General features: G+C 48.2%; 1 protein-coding gene across 1 annotated transcript in view; it reads right to left on the reverse strand.

Moving 5' to 3' along the window:
- LOC119445559 (ubiquitin-protein ligase E3B) overlaps positions 1-20,544 on the reverse strand; it is a 98,995-nt gene that overhangs the window by 8,411 nt on the left and 70,040 nt on the right. The window contains exons 21-27 of the mRNA XM_049663403.1: positions 17,570-17,668; positions 17,018-17,125; positions 15,315-15,452; positions 13,539-13,663; positions 11,293-11,475; positions 8,880-8,991; positions 336-428 (exon numbers count right to left, since the gene is read on the reverse strand). Coding sequence (XP_049519360.1) covers positions 336-428; positions 8,880-8,991; positions 11,293-11,475; positions 13,539-13,663; positions 15,315-15,452; positions 17,018-17,125; positions 17,570-17,668 — 858 coding nt within the window. The remainder of the gene's footprint in view (positions 1-335; positions 429-8,879; positions 8,992-11,292; positions 11,476-13,538; positions 13,664-15,314; positions 15,453-17,017; positions 17,126-17,569; positions 17,669-20,544) is intronic.

The raw sequence follows: 20,544 nt of genomic DNA on the forward strand, positions 1-20,544 counted from the left end.
GGCTGCAGAAAGCACGGTGGTGGCAACTCCAAACTTTCATTGTGCGATAGCACCTGACAGGCTTAGCTGTGACGCTACAGCCAAAAAAAAGCCAATACACAATGGTGATAGGTTCAGCTAATAGTGTTGAATCATCTTTTAAAGTTAGAATAAAAATGCAGGTTGCTGAACAGCTATTGCAGTAAAGTAAAACCTGGCAAAGGAAAAGTTGTGGAGAGCATTTTTGAGGATAAGAAACTGCGAGGACGACTAAAAGTGCTGCACTGTGCGAGGAAAGAAGTTTGGATTAGTCTAAGAAACACGCTAGCACTATTACTACCCAACTGGTACCGTACCTGATCATCGCTGACCTCAACGCAACGAATGGAAAATGGCGGCTCCAAGTGGGCAAAACCCAGAAGGGGAGGCTTCGAGCAACTCGTCACAAACTGTGTTGGGGAGGAAAAACAAGAACAAAAAGAAGATTAGGAGACTGAACTGCTGCACCTTGGAAATAAGGCAACAAGTGGTAACTTGAACCTCAACGCAATATTTTCTTTTTCTTTTTCATGTGAGGTGCATGGTTACAACACTGGCATCACATTTATTGTCGACGAGTATGTTAGCTTAGGTTAGGTATGGTTAGATTAGCACAGCATTTCTGTCTTCATCAGGCTTAACTACAGTGAAAGCTCGATGATACGAATCTCACGGGGTCGCGAAAAATATTCGTATTAGCCGAAATTCGTATCATCGAAACAATTAAAACTACAGTCGAATCTCGATAATTCGAACTCGAAGGGGCCCGAAAACTTGTTCGAATTAAAAGGACGTATTTTTGAAGTATTCGTGCACCATAGCACGATGCACGAACGGTGCGAGTCGTGAAATATTGCGGCGAGCAAGCGCGTAGCAAGCGCGGGCCACGAAACTGCCCAGGCCGGCTAACGGTCGCTTCCCGATAACGGCAGAAAACGAAGCTTCAGGAAGCGGGCGGTGCCGGCACACGGGTGCGCGTGGAGACCGTCGAAGGTGAGGGAGGAGGGCGGCAGGGAAGCGGATTTGGCCGTGTCAACTCCGCCGCTTCTGTGCTCCTCTCGCCCTCCCTCCCTCTCAACTCCCTCGTAGCTTTCTCACCTTCAACTCCGTGCGCGCCCGCCGCCGTGCTGGCTCCAGCTTATTTTAGCCGCTCCCTGAAGTTTCGTTTTCTGCCGTTATCGGGAAGCGAGTGTTTGCGGGCGTGGGCAGTTTCGTTGGCCTGACTGCGCCTCCGCCGCTGCTTCCCTCTGCGCTGCTGCCGCAGCGTGCAAGGTCAACATGTGACTAGAAAACAGAGGAAGCATAAAGGAGAAGGGTTCACTGCCATTTTATCCGCGTGGCTGAGACGTCGGCACTAGTGTGTGCTAGAATACGGTTGTCTAGAACACACTAGTCGGCACGTACACGCTTGTTCCGGCGCGATGCAGAAACGGCGACCTTGCAATTTGAGAGAGGGTGAAAGTTCCGCCGCAGGTTCTTTTTTTTCCCCGTTCCTTCGCGCGCGGCATTCAGGGGTCTCTCCTGAGCTTTTGCTCTACGGCGGTGTCGGAGCAATGCCGGTCGGAGGCGCCGCCGCGTGATTTGGCGCGCTGCTAAGAGCATTGTCGGTGCGCGGTATGTTCGAAATAAGCGTGTTCGAATTAACGAGATTTGACTGTAGCTAAATTAAAGAGTCAGAGGTAAACTCACTCAGGCACATGTACGTAAAAAGCATTTATTTCTTGAAGAAAAAGTCTCTAATGTCCTTCTATCTCGGTAGACAATCCTATCTCGGTAGACATAGCTCGCTGCGACTAGGTAAAATGGCGCAAACACAAAGAATGCGGCCCGAAGCACAGCAGCCACTCCGTCCGATGGGCGGCCGCCGAAAAGGAGGAAAAGTACAAAAGCGTCACCGCATCAAACTCTTCACGCCCAGTCGCAGAGTCCGCGCTGTCCGGCGCGGCGTCCGCGCCTCCGCACCAAAAGAGAACGGGAGAAAGTGCGTGACTGCGCGCTGTTCTCTTTCGCGGCCGTCGGTGGGGGGGCGTTTATTCGTATCAACCGACGCAGGCCGGAAATCGATTCGTAACAACCGTTCTCTAGCACGTTGCAAAGTATTTGGGCTCGGCCGGGACCACAGAAAAATTTGTATCATCCGGAAATTCGTATTAGCCGTGATCGTATCATTGAGCTTTTACTGTATAACAAAGTTGCATCCAACATGAAAATGCGAAAACTGAGACTTGCACCGTGCTGATTTTTCGTCTAAGGCAGGCACTACCCTTCAGATTCAATGTCTTGTCTGACAGCATCTGCCAAAGCACTGCCGTTTCGAATTTGTAGGCATGAAATATTTACAATGGTGCAAGTGATAGCGTCCTACCGTCAGAAGAAGTGCACTTGCAGGGGCATGGCGCAGCATTCAATATATTGAATGTGGCAGTGAACAGGAGTTTGATACTTGAGTAGTATAGTGCCATACTTTTGTATGGGATATCCAAGGGGATATTACAACTGTTCGACATAGACAATAAATCAATATTTCCAAGTTTGATATATCTGGCATTGACTGCAGTAACATGGCCCTCCACAGTACTTATAAATGTTAAAGGGGCCCTGAAACACTAAATGAACATAGTAAGAAAACGTTGTCGATCTGACATAGAGGTGGCTATGAACATATGGGCAAGGAGGGAATTTACAACGATGTGCCAAAACCGCGAAAAATCGCTTGCTCTCGCTTCTGAAATGCCATCACACAGCGTCATCAAAAGCAGCTGGCCCACCAACGTTATTTGCTGATTTCGTGATCGTGAGAGCACTCTCAGTAATACATTATTGCTAACTTTTAGTTAAATAAATGAAAAATATATACGTCTGTGATCTCAAAATGACAGAAAGATCAGTTCATATTGTCACGAGCGGCGATCCTGTGGTCGGTGCTTGGACGATGACGACGACGACGGGTGGTTTTTCTGGTGTGCACGCGCTCCCCTGAACGATTGCTGCAGCGTTGTGCGCCTTACCCTGTAAATATATCCATTCTATATATATTCTCCCCGTAACATCTTTGGTGGAGGTGCTGGGTACGCTCGCTACAACACCAGGAACTGGATCTTCGCAGCGGACGGCGCGTTGCTGCCACCACAATGACCGACCAAGCGACCCAGTGTGAGCAAGACCCGTCACTGGTCATTCTCTTGCACCCTCGTGATCCCGGGACATTCAACGGCACCAGCGGCGTGGACGTCGATGCATGGCTGGCAATGTATGAGCGCGTCAGCCGCACTAACAAGTGGGACCCGACCATAATGCTGGCGAATCTCATCTTCTATTTGCGGGGCACTGCGCTACTCTGGTTCGAGACGCATGAGGCAGATCTGACGAGTTGGGACGTCTGTAAGCAGAAATTACGCGATCTATTTGGGAGACCTATCGCACGACAACTAGCGGCCAAGCAGGAGCTCGCAATTCGTGCTCAGACGTCTACGGAGCCGTACATCTCGTATATTCAGGACGTGTTGTCTCTGTGCAACAAGGTCGACAAGGACATGCCTGAAGTGGACAAAGTGGGCCACGTACTGAAAGGCATAGCCGACGACGCATTCAATCTGCTACTGTGTAAGAACTGCTCAACGGTGGAGTCGGTCATCGCTGAATGTCGTCGTTTTGAGCTGGCCAAAAGTCAACGTATCACTCACCGCTTCGACCGACTTCCTAATACGGCTGCCACGTCCTCCTGCGAAGGTTTAGCCACGCTTCGGCAAGCGCAAGCTCCAGAAAACGTCACCAGGATCGTCCGTCGAGAACTCGAGGCCATGGCACCCGTTACACCTCATGACGGTATGCAAAGCAACAACCTGGCTCCGATTTCGCTAATTCAGGCCGTGGTTCGCCAAGAGGTCGCGAATATGGGCATTTTACCCACCTTTGATAACGGTCATACTGCTACCAACCCGGTCGCCCCTGTCATCGCTGCTGCAAGACCGAACACGACCTTCAGGCCACGTTATCGAAATCCAGCCGATTGGCGCACACCTGATGACCGGCCCATCTGCTTCACGTGCTCTCGGATTGGACACATCGCCCGCCATTGCCGCAGCCGCTGGCCCACGTCCTATCGCCCAAACACTTACAATCGCCCGGATCATGCACCATATGCCCCGTCGTTCCGTCCTGAGGCCTCAAGTGCTGACCGTCCTCCTAGGGAAAACCGGATCAGCCGCTCACCATCGCCCCAGCGCCGTCAGTCCCGCTCGCCCCAACCTCGCCGCTCTCGGTCTCCCTTTGGCCGCCTCTCGGAAAACTAGCCAGTGCAGCCCCCGGAGGTGACGCTGCATTTACGACCCGGCCTGAAAATCCTCTGATTGTCCCTTATACCCGATGCAACCTTCTTGAAGTTCTGGTTGATGGTGTGGCAGTTACCGCTCTTGTTGATACCGGCGCACAAATTTCTGTAATGAGCTCGAGCCTCCGGCGCCACCTCCAGAAAGTCCTGACGCCCGCGACTTCACCTACCGTCCGAGTAGCCGATGGGAGTACACCTGCCGTACTTGGAATGTGCACTGCACGCATCACTATTTCTGGTCGCCACACATCTGTTCTTTTTGCTGTTCTAGAACAGTGCCCCCATGACCTCATCTTGGGAATCGACTTTCTGTCCACTCACGCTGCCCTTATCGACTGCTCCGCGGGCCTTCTCCGGCTAGAACTTCCTTCGTGCCCCGACAACGTTGATGCCGGCCCACCCCGGCTACGCTCCGTCGAGTTTCTTCGACTGCCTCCGCAAGCCGCAATATACGTCCAGCTGTCAGCCTTTCCGCCCCTACCCGACGGCGACTACGTTGCCTGCCCTATTCCTGAGGTCGCCATGACACGCAACGTCGCGCTACCCTATACGGTGGTGACAGTTAGAAACAACGGCACCGCCTTTCCCATCCTCAATTTTGGCTACTCGACGCAAGTTCTTCCTCGCGGCATATCACTCGCTCATCTGACCCCATTGGCCGGCCACACGGTTTCTGCCTTGACCACAGAACCTCCACCGGATTTTTCACCGCCGTCATCGCAGTCCGGTTCGTCCTGCGACCACTTCGCCCGCATGATATCAGGAGACCTCGCTCCGGCACAGTCCGCTGCCCTTCGCCACGTGCTGGTTTCCTACCAGGATATCTTTGACTTTGGCGACCGTCCTTTGGGCCAGACTTCCGTCGTCACCCATCGCATTCATACCGGCGATGCGAGTCCTATTCACCGACGGCCTTACCGTGTGTCAGCTCTGGAGCGTGCTGTCATCCAACAGGAAGTGGAGAAAATGCTGGGCAAAGGCATAATTGAACCCTCATGCAGTCCTTGGGCCTCTCCCGTCGTACTCGTGAAAAAGAAGGACAATAGCTGGAGATTCTGTGTAGACTACCGCCACCTTAACCAGATTACCAAGAAGGATGTGTATCCTCTCCCGCGTATTGATGACGCACTGGACTGCTTGCACGGCGCCAGATATTTCTCTTCCATCGACCTGCGCTCAGGATACTGGCAAATAGCTGTGGACGACCAAGACCGCGAGAAGACCGCCTTCGTGACTCCTGATGGCCTCTATCAATTTAAAGTGATGCCTTTTGGCCTATGTAACACCCCTGCTACTTTCGAGCGCATGATGGACTCTCTTCTTCGAGGCATCAAGTGGTCCATATGCCTTTGCTACCTGGACGATGTTATCGTTTTTTCGACTACGTTTGAGAGCCATCTCACTCGCCTGTCCACCGTCCTTGATGTTTTTCGCCGCGCTCGTCTTCAGCTTAACTCGTCGAAATGTCACTTTGGGCACCGTCAAATCTGCGTTCTCGGCCACCTTGTTGACGCTGCAGGCGTGCAGCCAGACCCTGACAAAGTCCGCGCGGTTAGTCAGTTCCCTACTCCACGGTCGGCCAAGGATGTCCGCAGTTTTCTTGGCCTGTGTTCATACTTCCGTCGTTTTGTCCAGAACTTCGCGGAAGTGGCCCGCCCTCTAACTGGCCTACTCAAGAAGGACGTCGTTTTCACTTGGGGTCGTGACCAAGCGGACGCCTTTTCATCGCTCGTTGCCATCCTAACGAACTCACCTGTTCTGGCACATTTCGACCCGTCAGCCAGCACGGACGTTCGTACCGACGCCAGTGGCCACGGTATAGGCGCCGTCCTTGCACAACAGCAGCACGGCCTCCACCGCGTGGTCGCCTATGCAAGCCGCCTTCTGTCGCCATCGGAGCAAAATTACTCTATCACAGAACGCGAGTGCTTAGCACTCGTCTGGGCCATCGCAAAATTCCGTCCGTACCTGTATGGCAGGCACTTTTCCGTTATTACAGACCACCATGCGCTTTGCTGGCTCTCCTCGCTCAAGGATCCCACTGGTCGCCTTGGCCGTTGGGCACTCCGCTTGCAAGAGTACTCATTTTCTGTTTTCTACAAATCTGGACGACTTCACCAAGACGCTGACTGCTTGTCACGATACCCGGTCGATCCCCCTGATACACTGGAAGATGAATCTGACACCTTTGTTCTGGCCATTACAGACTTCGTCCACATAGCTGACGAACAGCGCCGCGACTCATCTTTGCGGCCTATTATAGACCGTCTCAACTCGCCACACCCTGACCCTTCCCTACGGATGTTTGCGCTCCACAATGACACCTTACACCGCTACAACGCCCGGCCTGACGGCGCTGAGCTCTTGCTTGTTGTCCCCGCGCATCTTCGCTCTACTGTTTTGCGCCAGCTTCACGATGCACCGACGGCCGGACACCTAGGCGTGTCACGCACGTATGATCGCATCCGTAGGCGCTTCTTTTGGCCTGGTCTCTACCGTTCTGTGCGACAGTACGTTGCGGCTTGTGACCACTGCCAGCGACGCAAGACTCCTGCCCTACTGCCTGCTGGCAGCCTTCAGCCCCTCGACATCCCTGATGAACCATTTTTCCGGGTGGGACTCGATCTTCTAGGGCCTTTTCCCATGTCAACCACTGGCAATAGATGGGTTGCAGTCGCTACTGACTACGCAACGCGGTACGCTGTTACACGAGCACTTCCCACCAGCTGTGCTACTGATGTAGCCGATTTCCTTCTTCACGACGTCATCCTGCGCCACGGTGCTCCTCGTCAGTTAATCACGGACCGCGGCCGCTGCTTCCTGTCTAAAGTGGTCGACGACATTCTTCGTTCTTGCAAGACCAATCACAAGTTCACCACTGCGTACCATCCACAGACAAACGGCCTTACTGAACGCCTCAACCGTACTCTCACAGATATGCTTGCTATGTACGTGTCTGAGGACCACCGAGACTGGGACATTAACTTGCCTTTTGTGACCTTCGCCTACAACTCTTCTCGTCACGACACAGCTGGCTATTCACCTTTTTATCTACTGTTTGGCTACGACCCACCATTACCTATGGACACCATACTTCATGCTCACGCAGACACGTCCTCTGCCTATGCTCGTGATGCTCTTGCCCGTGCTGACATCGCCCGTCAGGTTGCCCGCGATCGCTTGTCGGCTTCACAGGTCAAACAAAAATGTCTCTATGACCGCCGACACCGGGAGGTGAACTTCCCTCCAGGATCGCTCGTCTTGCTATGGTTCCCGTCACGTCGCGTTGGCCTATGCGAAAAACTTCTCTCCCGTTATGCTGGCCCTTACCGCGTCGTACGCAAAGTCACTAATGTGACCTATGAAATCGCTCCGCTAAATCCTACGTCGGCCTCTGCAACAATCGCGAGTGACATAGTCCATGTCTCACGTCTTAAACCGTACCACTCTCAGCCCGGGCCCTAATTGCACCGGGACGGTGCTTCTGCCGCCGGCGGGTAATGTCACGAGCGGCGATCCTGTGGTCGGTGCTTGGACGATGACGACGACGACGGGTGGTTTTTCTGGTGTGCACGCGCTCCCCTGAACGATTGCTGCAGCGTTGTGCGCCTTACCCTGTAAATATATCCATTCTATATATATTCTCCCCGTAACAATATTTGCACTGCACGAAGCTGCTGCACATGGCCTCCAAAATGGCAGTAGCATGATGCGTAGCGTAGTGCACCGCGCCCGCCACGGAGTGCCGTGACGAGCCCTTTCACCACCGCGGAACTAAACTTCTGGCCAGGGCTTTGCCCTATTGGCTGTGTTCTCCACTGTGTAGCTTCTAGCGTGCCAGTGGAGTCGAAAAGAGAGAGAAAGCCGGGTACCGGCGTGATAACTACACTTAGATGAAGGATTCGAAAAATGTTTACAGCACGAGATATGTGAGATGATATCCTTTAATAGTGAGGCTGTTCTATGATTAGTTAGAAAGGTGTTTCAGGGCCCCTTAAATGTACGTTACCCGTTAGCCTGCAAAACGATATCAAGTTACCAAAAAAAGCAATGCGTAAACGCTAATGCCATTACTTATAACACGTTACCGCCAACGCTGAATTTCAGTGATGCTTGATGAAGTAGCCGAAGAAGGAAGGTGAGCAAGCATGTTGCCACACATGCACAAGATTATTGCATGTGCTGTGTAACGGCAGCCTTGTGTTTTGCACCTTTCAAACTAACTTTCGTTCACATCGTGATGATTTTCAACAGTGACAATATTTTGCCTACGCTGAAGCCAGCATCACAAAACTGTCTTACACACAACAAATTGATTACAAACCATATTATTTCTGGCAGTGTTTGCGAGTCAGGTGTTTTCTTGGTATGCGTGCAATTGAAGTCACAGTGCCACAAGTGGTAATTTTTTTGTGTGTGTGCCAGAGAAGTGGAACTAAAATTTTAAAAAGAATACCTTATCGTTCTTTACTAGTTTAGTGTCTCCCTAAGAAAGTGCTCCCATATCAAAAGCATGGACAGGTGATCTCACCTTAAGAAAGAGGTGGTGTTCCTCCGAGGTGAAGTCGCGCTCGAGAATGTCCCAGAGCCAGTTGACCAACCGGTGGTTGTTGTGAAAGCCCCCAAAGTACTTGGTGTGCCTCCTAGGACATGGAATAACAGGCAAGAAGAAAAGCAAGCGATCACAAACAAGACTATATCAACACATCAAACGCATAAACAGGGCTCAATCTGTCGCATAAATCAGGCAGCATGAACTCGAGCGCCATGTACACTTTCTCCCTACTTCCACACTTCCGAAAGGGCGTCTCATTTAGTGGCACACCACAGAAGACGGCGTATTTCACTTAGTGAAACAACGTGGCACAAGATGTCGACAGAACATAAGCAATTCGAGCAAACAATCATCTGCTCAAACTGCACTCGTATAACTGCTGTAGCAACTTTTTCTCGCTCACTGCTGTGGCTATTGTGCTCGGCTGCCGAGCATGAGGATGTGGGTTTGATTCCCAGCCAAGGTGGTAGCACTCAGGTGGGGGTGGATTACAAATATTCGTGTGTACTTAGGTTTATGTCCACTTTAAGCAACCCCAGGTGGTCAAAATTAATCTGGAGCACCCCACTGCAGTGTCTCTTGTAGTCCTTGTGTTGTTCTGGGACTCCATAACTTGGTCTCATACAGTGGAATCTCGTTGATACGATTCTGCATAACACGTTTTTCGGGATAACATGCTTTTTTCTTATATACCATTTCATTTTTTTATATACGATTATGTTCGGATAATACGATTTTAGGATGATACATGTTATTTTACAATTCTCATGCAGATTGCATCAACGAGATCCCACCGCATTACCTTTTGTTAACGTTTTATGAAATGTGATGAATGTGTCTGGTATATTAGCGCTTATCTCTCTACAGATATTTTTTCCAACAAGAAGTTTTCATATGTGCCTTGTGCAAATTAGTTTATTAGTAATGAAATGCTATCATTGCCACATTTTCGAGGTCATTCTCTATTTTTCATTTTGCACACTGTGCTCAAAGGCGTGCTACCTTGCTAAAGTGGAGTACACCCAACAAGCGCCGCCCATCATTACGACAAGCATTTTAATAAGTAGTTGCATACGTTAACGATACAAGTTTGCTAAGCCAGCTACAACCCATTCCCATTATCCCCTTCCTCACAGTAGGCCTTCCTCCCTCTTTTTCGATAAATTCTATCAATCAATCTGTGCTAAGTACTTCACAGACACAAGAAACAATGGACTCATGACTGGAGTACACAACAATGCACTATAGTTCTGTGCTGGTCTGTCTCTTGCGTGTGCAAGTGGTAGGCATGAACAATAACCAATTAGCCTACGTTTGCCGCCTCTACTTTTTATCAGTCTGGCCCCAAAGGCGGGCGGTGCGACTCATCTCGGAGATCATATCATCAGCATCATGATTTCGTTCTCTGCCATCAGATGGTGTTGGGCTTCATCAGTGATAAACTTTCTTTGCTTTTGGTTTTGCCATAGGCACTGCTCAACTATAACATACAAAGGAATCTGCCCAGCAGCCATTGTGCTAAGAGTAGGGAAAAAAAATGAAGGAGGCTTTCAAAAATTTCAAGGAAAGTGCAAGGACCCTTTTGAGAGAAATTGCACACTTGCAGCTGCACACATGAATAATGTCTTACTCAAATGTTCATGACAGTATTGCCTAGCGACTTAACCCAAATCTAGATTATATAGAACCTTTTAATGTTTACACATACAGGTCCCAAAGACTTCCAGTTTTGCCCACTGAAACAGCTTGCCAAATTTAGTGGGTAACAAAGAGAGTACAAGTGATTAGCCTGCAAGCATTTATGACCCTCGAGCTGGCACCAATTTCGCAATACAGTTAAAAGCTTTTTGACAAATATATTTTACTTGGAAAGGCACAAGTTTTGATGCACAAGGAGGATTTCTTATAACTGAACATGGTAAGGATATATACAACTGACCACGGAAGTTTACAGACAACAGGACAAACGCTGAATATCTCTGCAGCCTCGTATTTGGGTTTCCAGCTTCTACTAGTATATATGCGAACAACACTGTGATGTACGACATTAGTGGCTACTGTTACAGGCTGCTTGGAAATCTAATGTTTTCTGAGATCTCATGATCCGTAAAGTTATGTGGTTGACAGTATCTGTTGTTGACTACGCGGGAAAAAGCTTGGGTACCCAAAACGCACTGCTGAAAGTTTTCTGGGGTCAAAAAAACACTGCCGCCCAAGCACGAAATAAAAGGATTCATAACATATACTGCAAGGCCCTTTAACACTACCAATGCCCACTAAACCACCTGTAGTGGTGTACAAGAGAGTCTCTAATGCATCCATAGAGGAAAACCACTGACCTAATGATTGACCTAATTGCAACTCTGTGATGGTAGGCAAATCTGGCTACCTGAGATCTTGCAGGTCGACAGGAGTGTTGTCGCCCGCTATGAGCCGCTGCAGCTCGGGTGTCGAGAACATCGTCAGCCACTCGGGATTCACGAGGGCCCTGAAACCGCGCAGGAAGGCTGCCGTCTGCTCCTGGATCTGGGAGTGCATCCGGAAGTGGGCCATCAGGTGCATATAGCTGATCCTGCATGTCGCCCGATGATGGCAGAGGTCATAGGTAGTTCCAAGGCTGGCAGTAACCACATTTCAGTAGCATATAGGCAAGCGAGGCATCTTTCGCACATCTTCCAACAGCCGAAAACAGATGCCTTTACACATGGTCCTGTCTGCACGGTTGGACACGGCAACCGTAAGAGCTGTGTTTGAAGCCCTTCCAATACTGCAATTTGTTGTTTTATTCACTGGTAATGACTATTTTACTTAACTGTTGTTGTTTTCAAGTTATCACTCACACGCATGACATGATTTCTGTATCTAAACCTGCATGAACGTTGTCATGGAGTCGATGGTAAGAAGGCGCATTTAATCAGACTGCACGAATGATGTGACAACGCTGTACATTCTCGAATCTACGTGAGCACTAGCGATCGCTCTCAAATGTATGGTGATGCGTGTACTGCACCAACCTAAGCCGTGCAAGTAGATTCAATGTACGTCAGGTGTGCTCACCGCTACCATTGTCACCAACTGCTTTCTGGGCACAAGCTCGCTTGATAAAGAGTCAAATTCTTTATTCACCTTTCTGCTAATGATTCAGCTTCTTCACTGTCACAGCCCCATGACAATATAATGCACAAGACATACCGTGCAACATTTCATTTGCCAATCTCTTTCACTCATGCTGCGCAGAAGAACAAAATTGGACAGGAGCTGTCACCTAAATGTGTTTGCCCGTGTGCTCTCATTCTTAGCCACAGGTTATGCAGCACAGCTTAATCTGAACTGAAAAAGAAACACTAATGGAAACCAGTCAAGCCCACCGGCCACAACACTTCTACCGATGTCACTGGGATCCACTGTTATTCCTGCAAGCTACAATAGCTGCACAGTGGATTTGTCAGTGTTAAAAACGGCACCAGTAGTAAATTTTGTCGAATCTCAATCCAACAAAGCTGTACTCAAAAGTCAAGAGCTTCAGTTGACTGGAAAGCTGCGGCTGTGCAGCAGGAACAGTGTCTTGGCAGATACTAGGCATGTGACAATGCTGACACGATGATGAATGGTGGCAGCGCCGTTACAGGCGTTCAAAGATGGAAGACTGTCTACATTTGTCAGTGCCCAATGAAAGGATTAAATAGATGCAGTTTGACGTTTACTGTGCATTTCACCCAGACCAGTGTATGCACCACGGTGTGGTATGCGCACAGATGCTTAACAGGAATGCTAATGTGCGTGCACGCAATACTCATGCTTGTATTCGAAGACAGAGCACTGCCCTGACTCCGAGAGAGCTGACTGATTACAGCGCATGGAGGAAAGAAACAAAAAAGGAGAGGCCCTGACGTCACGTTTTTGAAGCCGGAAGAGGAGCCATGTTGGTGTGCCATCTCCCTTAGCGCCTCCAATTAGGGGTTCTGCAACTCGCCCGAGTAGATGGGCGCGAAATTTGAACTTGCATTGTTACGAGCTGCCGGAAGTGTGTGGTGCAGATGCGCTCCTGTGTTTTGCTGTGGCACGTTGAAGACGACGACGAAGACTGGCGCTGTGATTGCTTGAGTGCATCTGTTGCTGGCTAACACTCACACTCGCAGAACCAAAACTCAACTTTCAAGTTTACACACCGCACTCCAAAGTCAGATTTTTTGGCGAAAAAAAGGTGCTGCAAGAAAGACACCGGCGGAAAAAATTAATCTCGCTTTTCAGAGACCGAGAGCAGCAGCAAAAGCTTCAGGAGCGCGGTTGCTATGACAACGTTGACATTTGGGGTACCCGTCCCAGTGCTCCTTTGCGAAAAACAGCACATGACTTCCACCATACTTCTCCAATACGTCTGTGCTAGCCCAGGCCTCTCCTGGGTTTCCTTCCTCCATGATACAGCGTGACAGTGCGTTCACCTGGCTTTGTTGCTTTTGCAGCCAAATAGGCTGTGCGTCTCTGGAGGCCTTTTAACACTCAGGGCGCTGGTTGTGTATGTGCTGTTGATACCAAGAGGGTGTGATGGTAGCAGCACCGCCTCTGCCGCTATCGTGCCTCATGTGTCCCTGTTATTGCAATTCCAATAATAAATGAAGGGAAATTGGCACTTGCTTGTTCTCGTTTGTGACTGGTATGGCCTTGCCGCCTGGTACCAGCTCGTGGGTCACCAGCTTGCCCATGCAGTCCTCGTTGAGAGAGAAGGTCAGGTCCAGGTCCTGCACATCCCCTTCGTAGTGCTGCATGCAAGCGAGGGGATGAAAAAGATAGCAGTGTTATCACTAACATACGAGATAAGTTTTTTTTTTTCGCTGCGCCAAATTTTTAAATAGTGCCTGTGCCAGCTAGCACAATTTCAACCTTGAGCTAAATTACTGGATGAGGTGGCCATTACTTCTACGACAAAGCAAACTGATGAATTGAATAATTAACATAATTGCACTACCTTCTTAATTAATCACTTTATGGCACATATTTCAGCTTACGAATCGTAGCCGGTGAGTTTGCAAGTCATATCCACTTGGAACGACTTCTCAGTATGGCACCCGTTTCGAGATATTACTTATCAATGTGTCCGACGAAATGCATTGGTGTTCCAGTTACTTTTGTGCTTCAACGCATAAAACATTTTTGTTTAAAGTTGAACAACAGTGCATTTTTACCGGAAATTTCACGGTGCATATCACAAAACCGGTGGGATCTTCGGAATTTGTTCCAAGTCAAAATGCCTAGCAAACTGACTAGCCACAACTTGTAGATTGAAATATGTGCCGTAAAGTAATTTAAAAAGTTTATTAATTATGATAACTAGTAAAATAAGCATTTTGATTTCTTGTAGCAGGAATGGCTGCCTTAGCTGGAGTTAGAACACCCTACATATATAAAAATTATCAGACAAGCTTTCCTTGTGTAAAGTCATCGTTGTGTTTTGAAATGTAACAACAGAACTGGACAATGACGGATATGAGTGGAGCAGACAGTACTTTAATCCGATACTGCTGCGCTTACAGGACTGCCAACTGTGTATTACATTCATTTCGATAAAGTGGGTACAACAGCGTTTACGCTACATGGTTGCCAACTGGCTTTGGATACTCCGCTACATAGCAGAAACTTGTTGATACAATCCGATTACGTACTATTTCCCAGCACCAACGTTTGTGATCGAGAACAAAAAGTGACCCTAATAGAGTTACACTTTTTTTACCAGTTCAATGTTCCCGGAAAACGCAATCTTTCGACACCAACGTTCAGTAAATTGCCAAACTGTGATCGTATAATATGTTTTCCAGCCGCTATAGCCCATGTAAACAAGGAAAGGCACAAGGCTCCTACGATCGAGAACATTAGCCACCTGCCACAACAGCTTCCCCGCAATACTCGCCGGCCCGCCTCACGTGAAAACTAAGATGCGCATTAAGTTTCTTATTCCGACACCGACAAAGCTCTTTCCCGGTTGTTGCACACTGCATTCACAGCTACTGCTGCCAATTCAATTGCGATGAGCATCTTCACTTATATGTTTCACAGCATGTGGGCCTGTGTACTCGCATGTATTATGCCTATATTATGCCCGCAGAGATAAAATTTATCATACTTTTGCTCCACTTTTATGTTTATAGCATATTATTTACATTTTAAAATATTCTAAAGCTATATTTGAAAAATATTCATATTTACGAATATTGATTTGTTCTCCGAAAGTTTCAAATACTAGTATTCACACAGCCCTACTTGAATGGCTTAGGTGGAAATCTGACACCAATAAAACATTTCAAGTGCACACAGACGAGAGACAGACATAGAAGCAAGCATGGCTGAAATGGCAACTGTTGTTGACTCTTGCCTGGATCTTTCTGGAGGCATTGTGTATGCAGAATGTACTAGTACCTTGACGCAAGTGAGGCTCCGGTAGAGGTCTGCGTCGAGCGAGGGCAACTCGTCAATGGAGCTGTACAGGGCACTGTGCTGGTGGCCAAGCAGTTGACTCAGGAAGAAGGAAGCAAACGGCACGTCCACCACTATGCCCTAGTCAAAACAAAGGAATACGATTGATTGATCGATCGATTGATCGGGTTCAGCCTCGCAAAGTGACAGGGGCTATGGGAGACCCTGCAGTGGAGGGCGCCAGATCTACTCTGACCGCCTGGCATGCTTTAATATGTGCCCAATGACTGGTGCGTGAACATTTTTATATTCTGGGACCCAGTAACCGCTGGCCTAGAATCGAACCCATGGCCTTGCGCTTAAGTGTAGAACATCAGAGCCATTGAGCCACAGCCACAGGTGTCTTAGTTTGAGTAACATGCTGCTGACATGCCAAGAATAAAACTGTCATGCTCGCTATACAGCATCCAGCCAATGTGCACACAAGGGGTCGCTACCACTATATCATTTGTCATTTTACGAAAGAGAGCACAAACATGCGATTACACAATACAGTTGACTTCTGTTAATCCGACCCTCATTGGACTGATGAAACTGATCGAATTATCCGGCGGGTCAAATTAAACAAGATGCAGAAAAGAATGCCAGAACCACACCGCTGATTTATTTGGCAGCATTTGCCCTATTCTAACATGCCCCCGAATGAAACGCGGCCACTTTCCATGTGTCAAAAGTAGAAAACTAATGTAGAAGTGACATTAAAGCTCCTAACCAAAGTAGAAATCTAACATGCACCTGACTTTTTGGCCTAGATAAATTGTTGCACAATGACGGTCGGTTTTCCTAATGTCAGCTTTGCCACGTTTTCTTTTGAAGGTCAGCTCCGCCGCATACATCTGCGTTATGTGTTAAAGGATACGACCATTGCAAAGATGGTCTTGGTCTCTTGTCCGATTGCACCCAGCAGGCAATTTCTGGCCCAATTTTCATTAAAAGAAACACAGGTGTGCGTTAGAATCAGGTAAATACTGCAATGAGACACTGTGAGCTATGGCTATTGCTTGAAAATTTTCCTATGACGGGCTGAAAATAGGCATTCACTGTCCCCTAAGCTATGCCGAAACAGACGGTGCCACTAAAGGGGTTGCACTATCGGGGTCCCTATAGGGGTCAGGAGTGTGCATACTGACTGTTCAATTTTGATTTATCCGGCAAAGGGCAATTTTACCTTCAAAAATGCGTGGGCGCTGGCCAAAACCTTCGGTCAGGATTGAATTGACCAAAAAGTCCAGAGCCAAATTAATGGAAGTCGACTGTATTGTACTGTACTGAGGTTGTGACAGCAGTAGTCAAGCTGTTTTCCTCGACACAAAGAGCACTTGCACGAATCGCGAGAGCTAGAGAGAAGAGACCTGTGCAAGAAGCATGTGCTGGATTCATGTGGAGAACAAATGACGAAATGTGGCATTCTGTCTCAAACGCATGCAAAAAAACACACATGATTTGGCACACTATCCCCTTATCATCTGGTTTTGTCCTGTACAATCCTTTCTCATTTCACCTGGAAGATACGATCACACCTTGCAGGACGCTCCTAGCACAAAAGAAAAATGTCTGTCTGGATAGTACTGCCGTGTGGAATTGTTTTCGACCACGATGGCAGGGGCGTTAGCTCTCAGGAAAAAAGGCTAGTTGCGATGCCTCACCTCGTAGACAGCCTTTCCTAGCATCTTGCCCACAAACTCGAATAGGGACAGGTGATTCTCGTGGATGTATGATGTGGGCGATGGGTATAGCCTCTGCTCAGAGGTGGCCTGCATGTCAAAGGCATAGAATGACTGTTACAACTGAGAGGTAGTGCATGGGAGGTGGGGCTGTGCAAGCAAGAAAAAAAGAAAGAAAAAAAATATGCATGCAGCCTTAACTCCAGCTTTGCACATTCAAAGCTCACAGGGAGCAAAATACTGCAAAAAGTACAAGTTTGGCATATATTTTCTGCAGTAATAATAAACCTTTCCCAGCCACATAAATGGAAAAAGATTGAAAGAATAATTTATCAGCCTAAACTAATTGCCCTTTAGCGTCCCGTTAACAACCCAAAGCAATGCATGGGATATGGGTGGAATGGCTCAGGATTAGTTTCCACCACCTGCAATTCTTCAACACGAGCCTGCAGTGTAGTACCCAAGCATTTTTGCATCCCACTCCCATTGGAATTCCGCAGAGAATAGAACAAACAGAGACAATGCTGCACTCACCCTGAATAGATTGAGGGAAGGGTCGAAGACCCTCTTGATCGTCTCCTCGAGAAACTCCTTGAACACACCGTCCTGGTCAATGCCTGCTTCATCTAGCCCCTGCAGTGCAATGCACATAACAGCGTATTGATGAAAAAAAACTTAAAATTAAGTGAAGATAACGCACAAGAATACCACATTTGTGATAGATTCAGGCAAGTGTATGTAGTGCTACTATCAGCATAAAATACAAACGTGAACAAGTAAGAAAAGGACTGCAATGCACTCTTACGTTTTCAAATTTGCCTGAATCTGTAACAGTTCAATAACTCAGGGTCTAAAATATACATTCAGGAGTACACTATGCTTAAAAACCGGCTACAGAGTGCTTTTATCCCATGCAATAGGTGGTCTGATAAGCTTTCCTGTTCACTTTTCAAATTACGCTGATGGAACAATGTATGCCAGCTGCAGAGAAACAGGAATAAAATTGTCTCCAAAAATTCTACATGCAAGGGCAGAAGCGTCCTCCCCTAAAAACGCTTACTGTCACACTCTGCAGAACAGGAAAATAAGCCCAACATGGCTTTTATGTAGCATTTCCTAAAAGAACAGAACATGATCCTTAACATTTTCGAACTGTCCTGCACTTGTCATTGTGCTTCATTGTGCTTAAATGAACAAAAAAAAAAAAAACATGTTCTCAAAAATACCTTAACAGCATTGCTGTAAAACAAAGCCTCAACTCCCAGTTCACCACTCTTGCCTGAGGCCACACCAAAGTGGCAGCGAGCGGGCGCATGAGTGATGATAGATAGAAAGAACAAGGAGAGAATATGTGCGCCACATGGCTTGGCTATCGATCGTGGTGCCATCATGATCGCTTGTGGCTGCCGGGGGAAAAGCAAGTGCAAGCAGCACTGTCCTGTTGCCTAAGCAACCCGTGCATGGCAGGGCAAAAGGCTGTACGAAACATGACAGCCATTACATGTTTATGGCTCCTGCAACTGCTGCTAGTGCATGCCGCCAGCAAGCCAGCAAAGGCACAGACTTCGACATCAGTATCTGTTACTCAGAGAGACCCGTTGCTGGGGTGTGGATTTAAACACCACGGTTGGATGTCTACGAGCGCGACTCCTAGTCAGGTTTTCATGTAGGCCGCGCTTTCTTTTTGATATGGACTTGCTCGGTGTGGTGCAATATGCAGAGGCGTGCTCGGCTCAGAGTGGAAATGTGCAGAAACCATCGACGATGATTGTCAATGTAAATGAATAATTGACACTTCAAGAAAGCTATGTGCTTTATTAAAGGGATGGTGCACTTGATGACAAATATTAATTTCAGTGAGGATATTTCGGTAGCGTTTGTTGCTTTATTACATAATTCCACAAACAACAGAGTCGTTAACCAGTACATCTCTAGTGGTGCATCTCAAAGAGCTATGATGGCTGGCATTTGCCAATGAACGCTCCCCAAAAGGTGAGTGCGCGAGCCCTTTGCATCGGGGCCTCTGTTGAAACCACTGACCGCCAATCACCAGTCATAAAAACGGCAAAAGAGGCAGAGAGAGCTATCATATAAACCAGAATATAAGGCAAAACACTTGAAAAAAAGCAAGCTGAACTCACCCCTCGTCCTATATTACAGTCTTGAGCAGAATGTGAACTGTCATCTGGCAACCTACGGCAAATTTTCCGAAGTGGCCAGCCCCCGCAGATTCCTACTACACTAAAATCTTCTTAACTTGGATTTCACGGGACCGCAAAAAATGCCCAAATTAACTGAATGTCGAATTATTGAGGGTACCCAGAAAACAAAAAGCAAATGCCTACTACCGTATAGTCTCGTGTAAAGGCCGCACCCGTGTAAGGGCTGCACCCCCAACATGGCAGCCAAAAATTTTGGGGAAAAAATTTACGACGAAGAAGCAATCGCGTTCGGTGCTCCGACGCCGTGCGCTCGCATCAGCGAATTTTGACGCGCTGTGTACTTCCCCGTGCCGCTTCTATAGATGGCTAGAGCCAAGATGTGCACAAGATCGGGGGGTGTGCACAAGTCACCGGCTGCGCCGGCACTATTTTGACCAAAAGGTTCTGTCACGTGCAAGAGCCGCACCTCGTCAAAATTGTGAAAAAAGAGTGCGGCCCTTAGACGAGTGTATATGGTACGTCAATGCGCTTTTATTTAGAAATGAGTCAGCACTGTTGCTGTTTTGCATAAAAGCAGAGCGGAAGCTGAAATTCTCGTCATCACGTGACTCATTGGCTCTCGCAGTGGCAATCGAGGCCTCGTGACTTTCTTCGCGGCATGGCTGCACCGCACACCTTCATTTGCGACACACTTTGTACTATCGCGATGTAGCCCGTGCTCTTCAACCTCGACAGCTTTGCAGCGAGTAAAAATGAAACAACTGCTTGCCGCAACCGCTGCGCAGAAAACCGTGGCTACTATAGACGCGATTATGAACGGCGACGTTGTGGTGCTGAAGGCACGCGCCCGACGCACCCACCGAGTGTGAACGAAACTAGCATTCGCCGCAACAACTGAGGACGAAACCCCGGTCGCTATCAACGCGATCATGGATGGCACCTACGCACTTTTCTAGGCATGCAGCCGAAGCGCGTAGCAAGTAAAAACTAAACTACTCTTCGCTGCAACCGCTGCGGAGAAAACCGCGGCCGCTATCGACGCAATCGTGGATGACGACTACGCAATTGTGAAAGTCCGCAGCCAACGCGGTGTTGTGTGTGGCGGTAAATGCAAGAATACAGGCTTTAAAGACACAAATAGGCACGAAGAGTTCCAGCATTGCTGTAATTCACATACGATTTCAGCTGATGACTATGGTGATGCGGACTCCGTCGCTTCGTTTGGGTTGGACGCTGTGGCACTCCTTGTTCGCCGAGCTCCCAAAATTGTCTGATTAACCAATGTACAGCCAAATAAGCTCAAATTAACGAGAGTTTGATTTCATTGAATAATGCATACACCGGCCC

The sequence above is a fragment of the Dermacentor silvarum genome, chromosome 3, assembly GCF_013339745.2.
Source record: "Dermacentor silvarum isolate Dsil-2018 chromosome 3, BIME_Dsil_1.4, whole genome shotgun sequence".
Lineage (NCBI taxonomy): Eukaryota > Metazoa > Arthropoda > Arachnida > Ixodida > Ixodidae > Dermacentor > Dermacentor silvarum.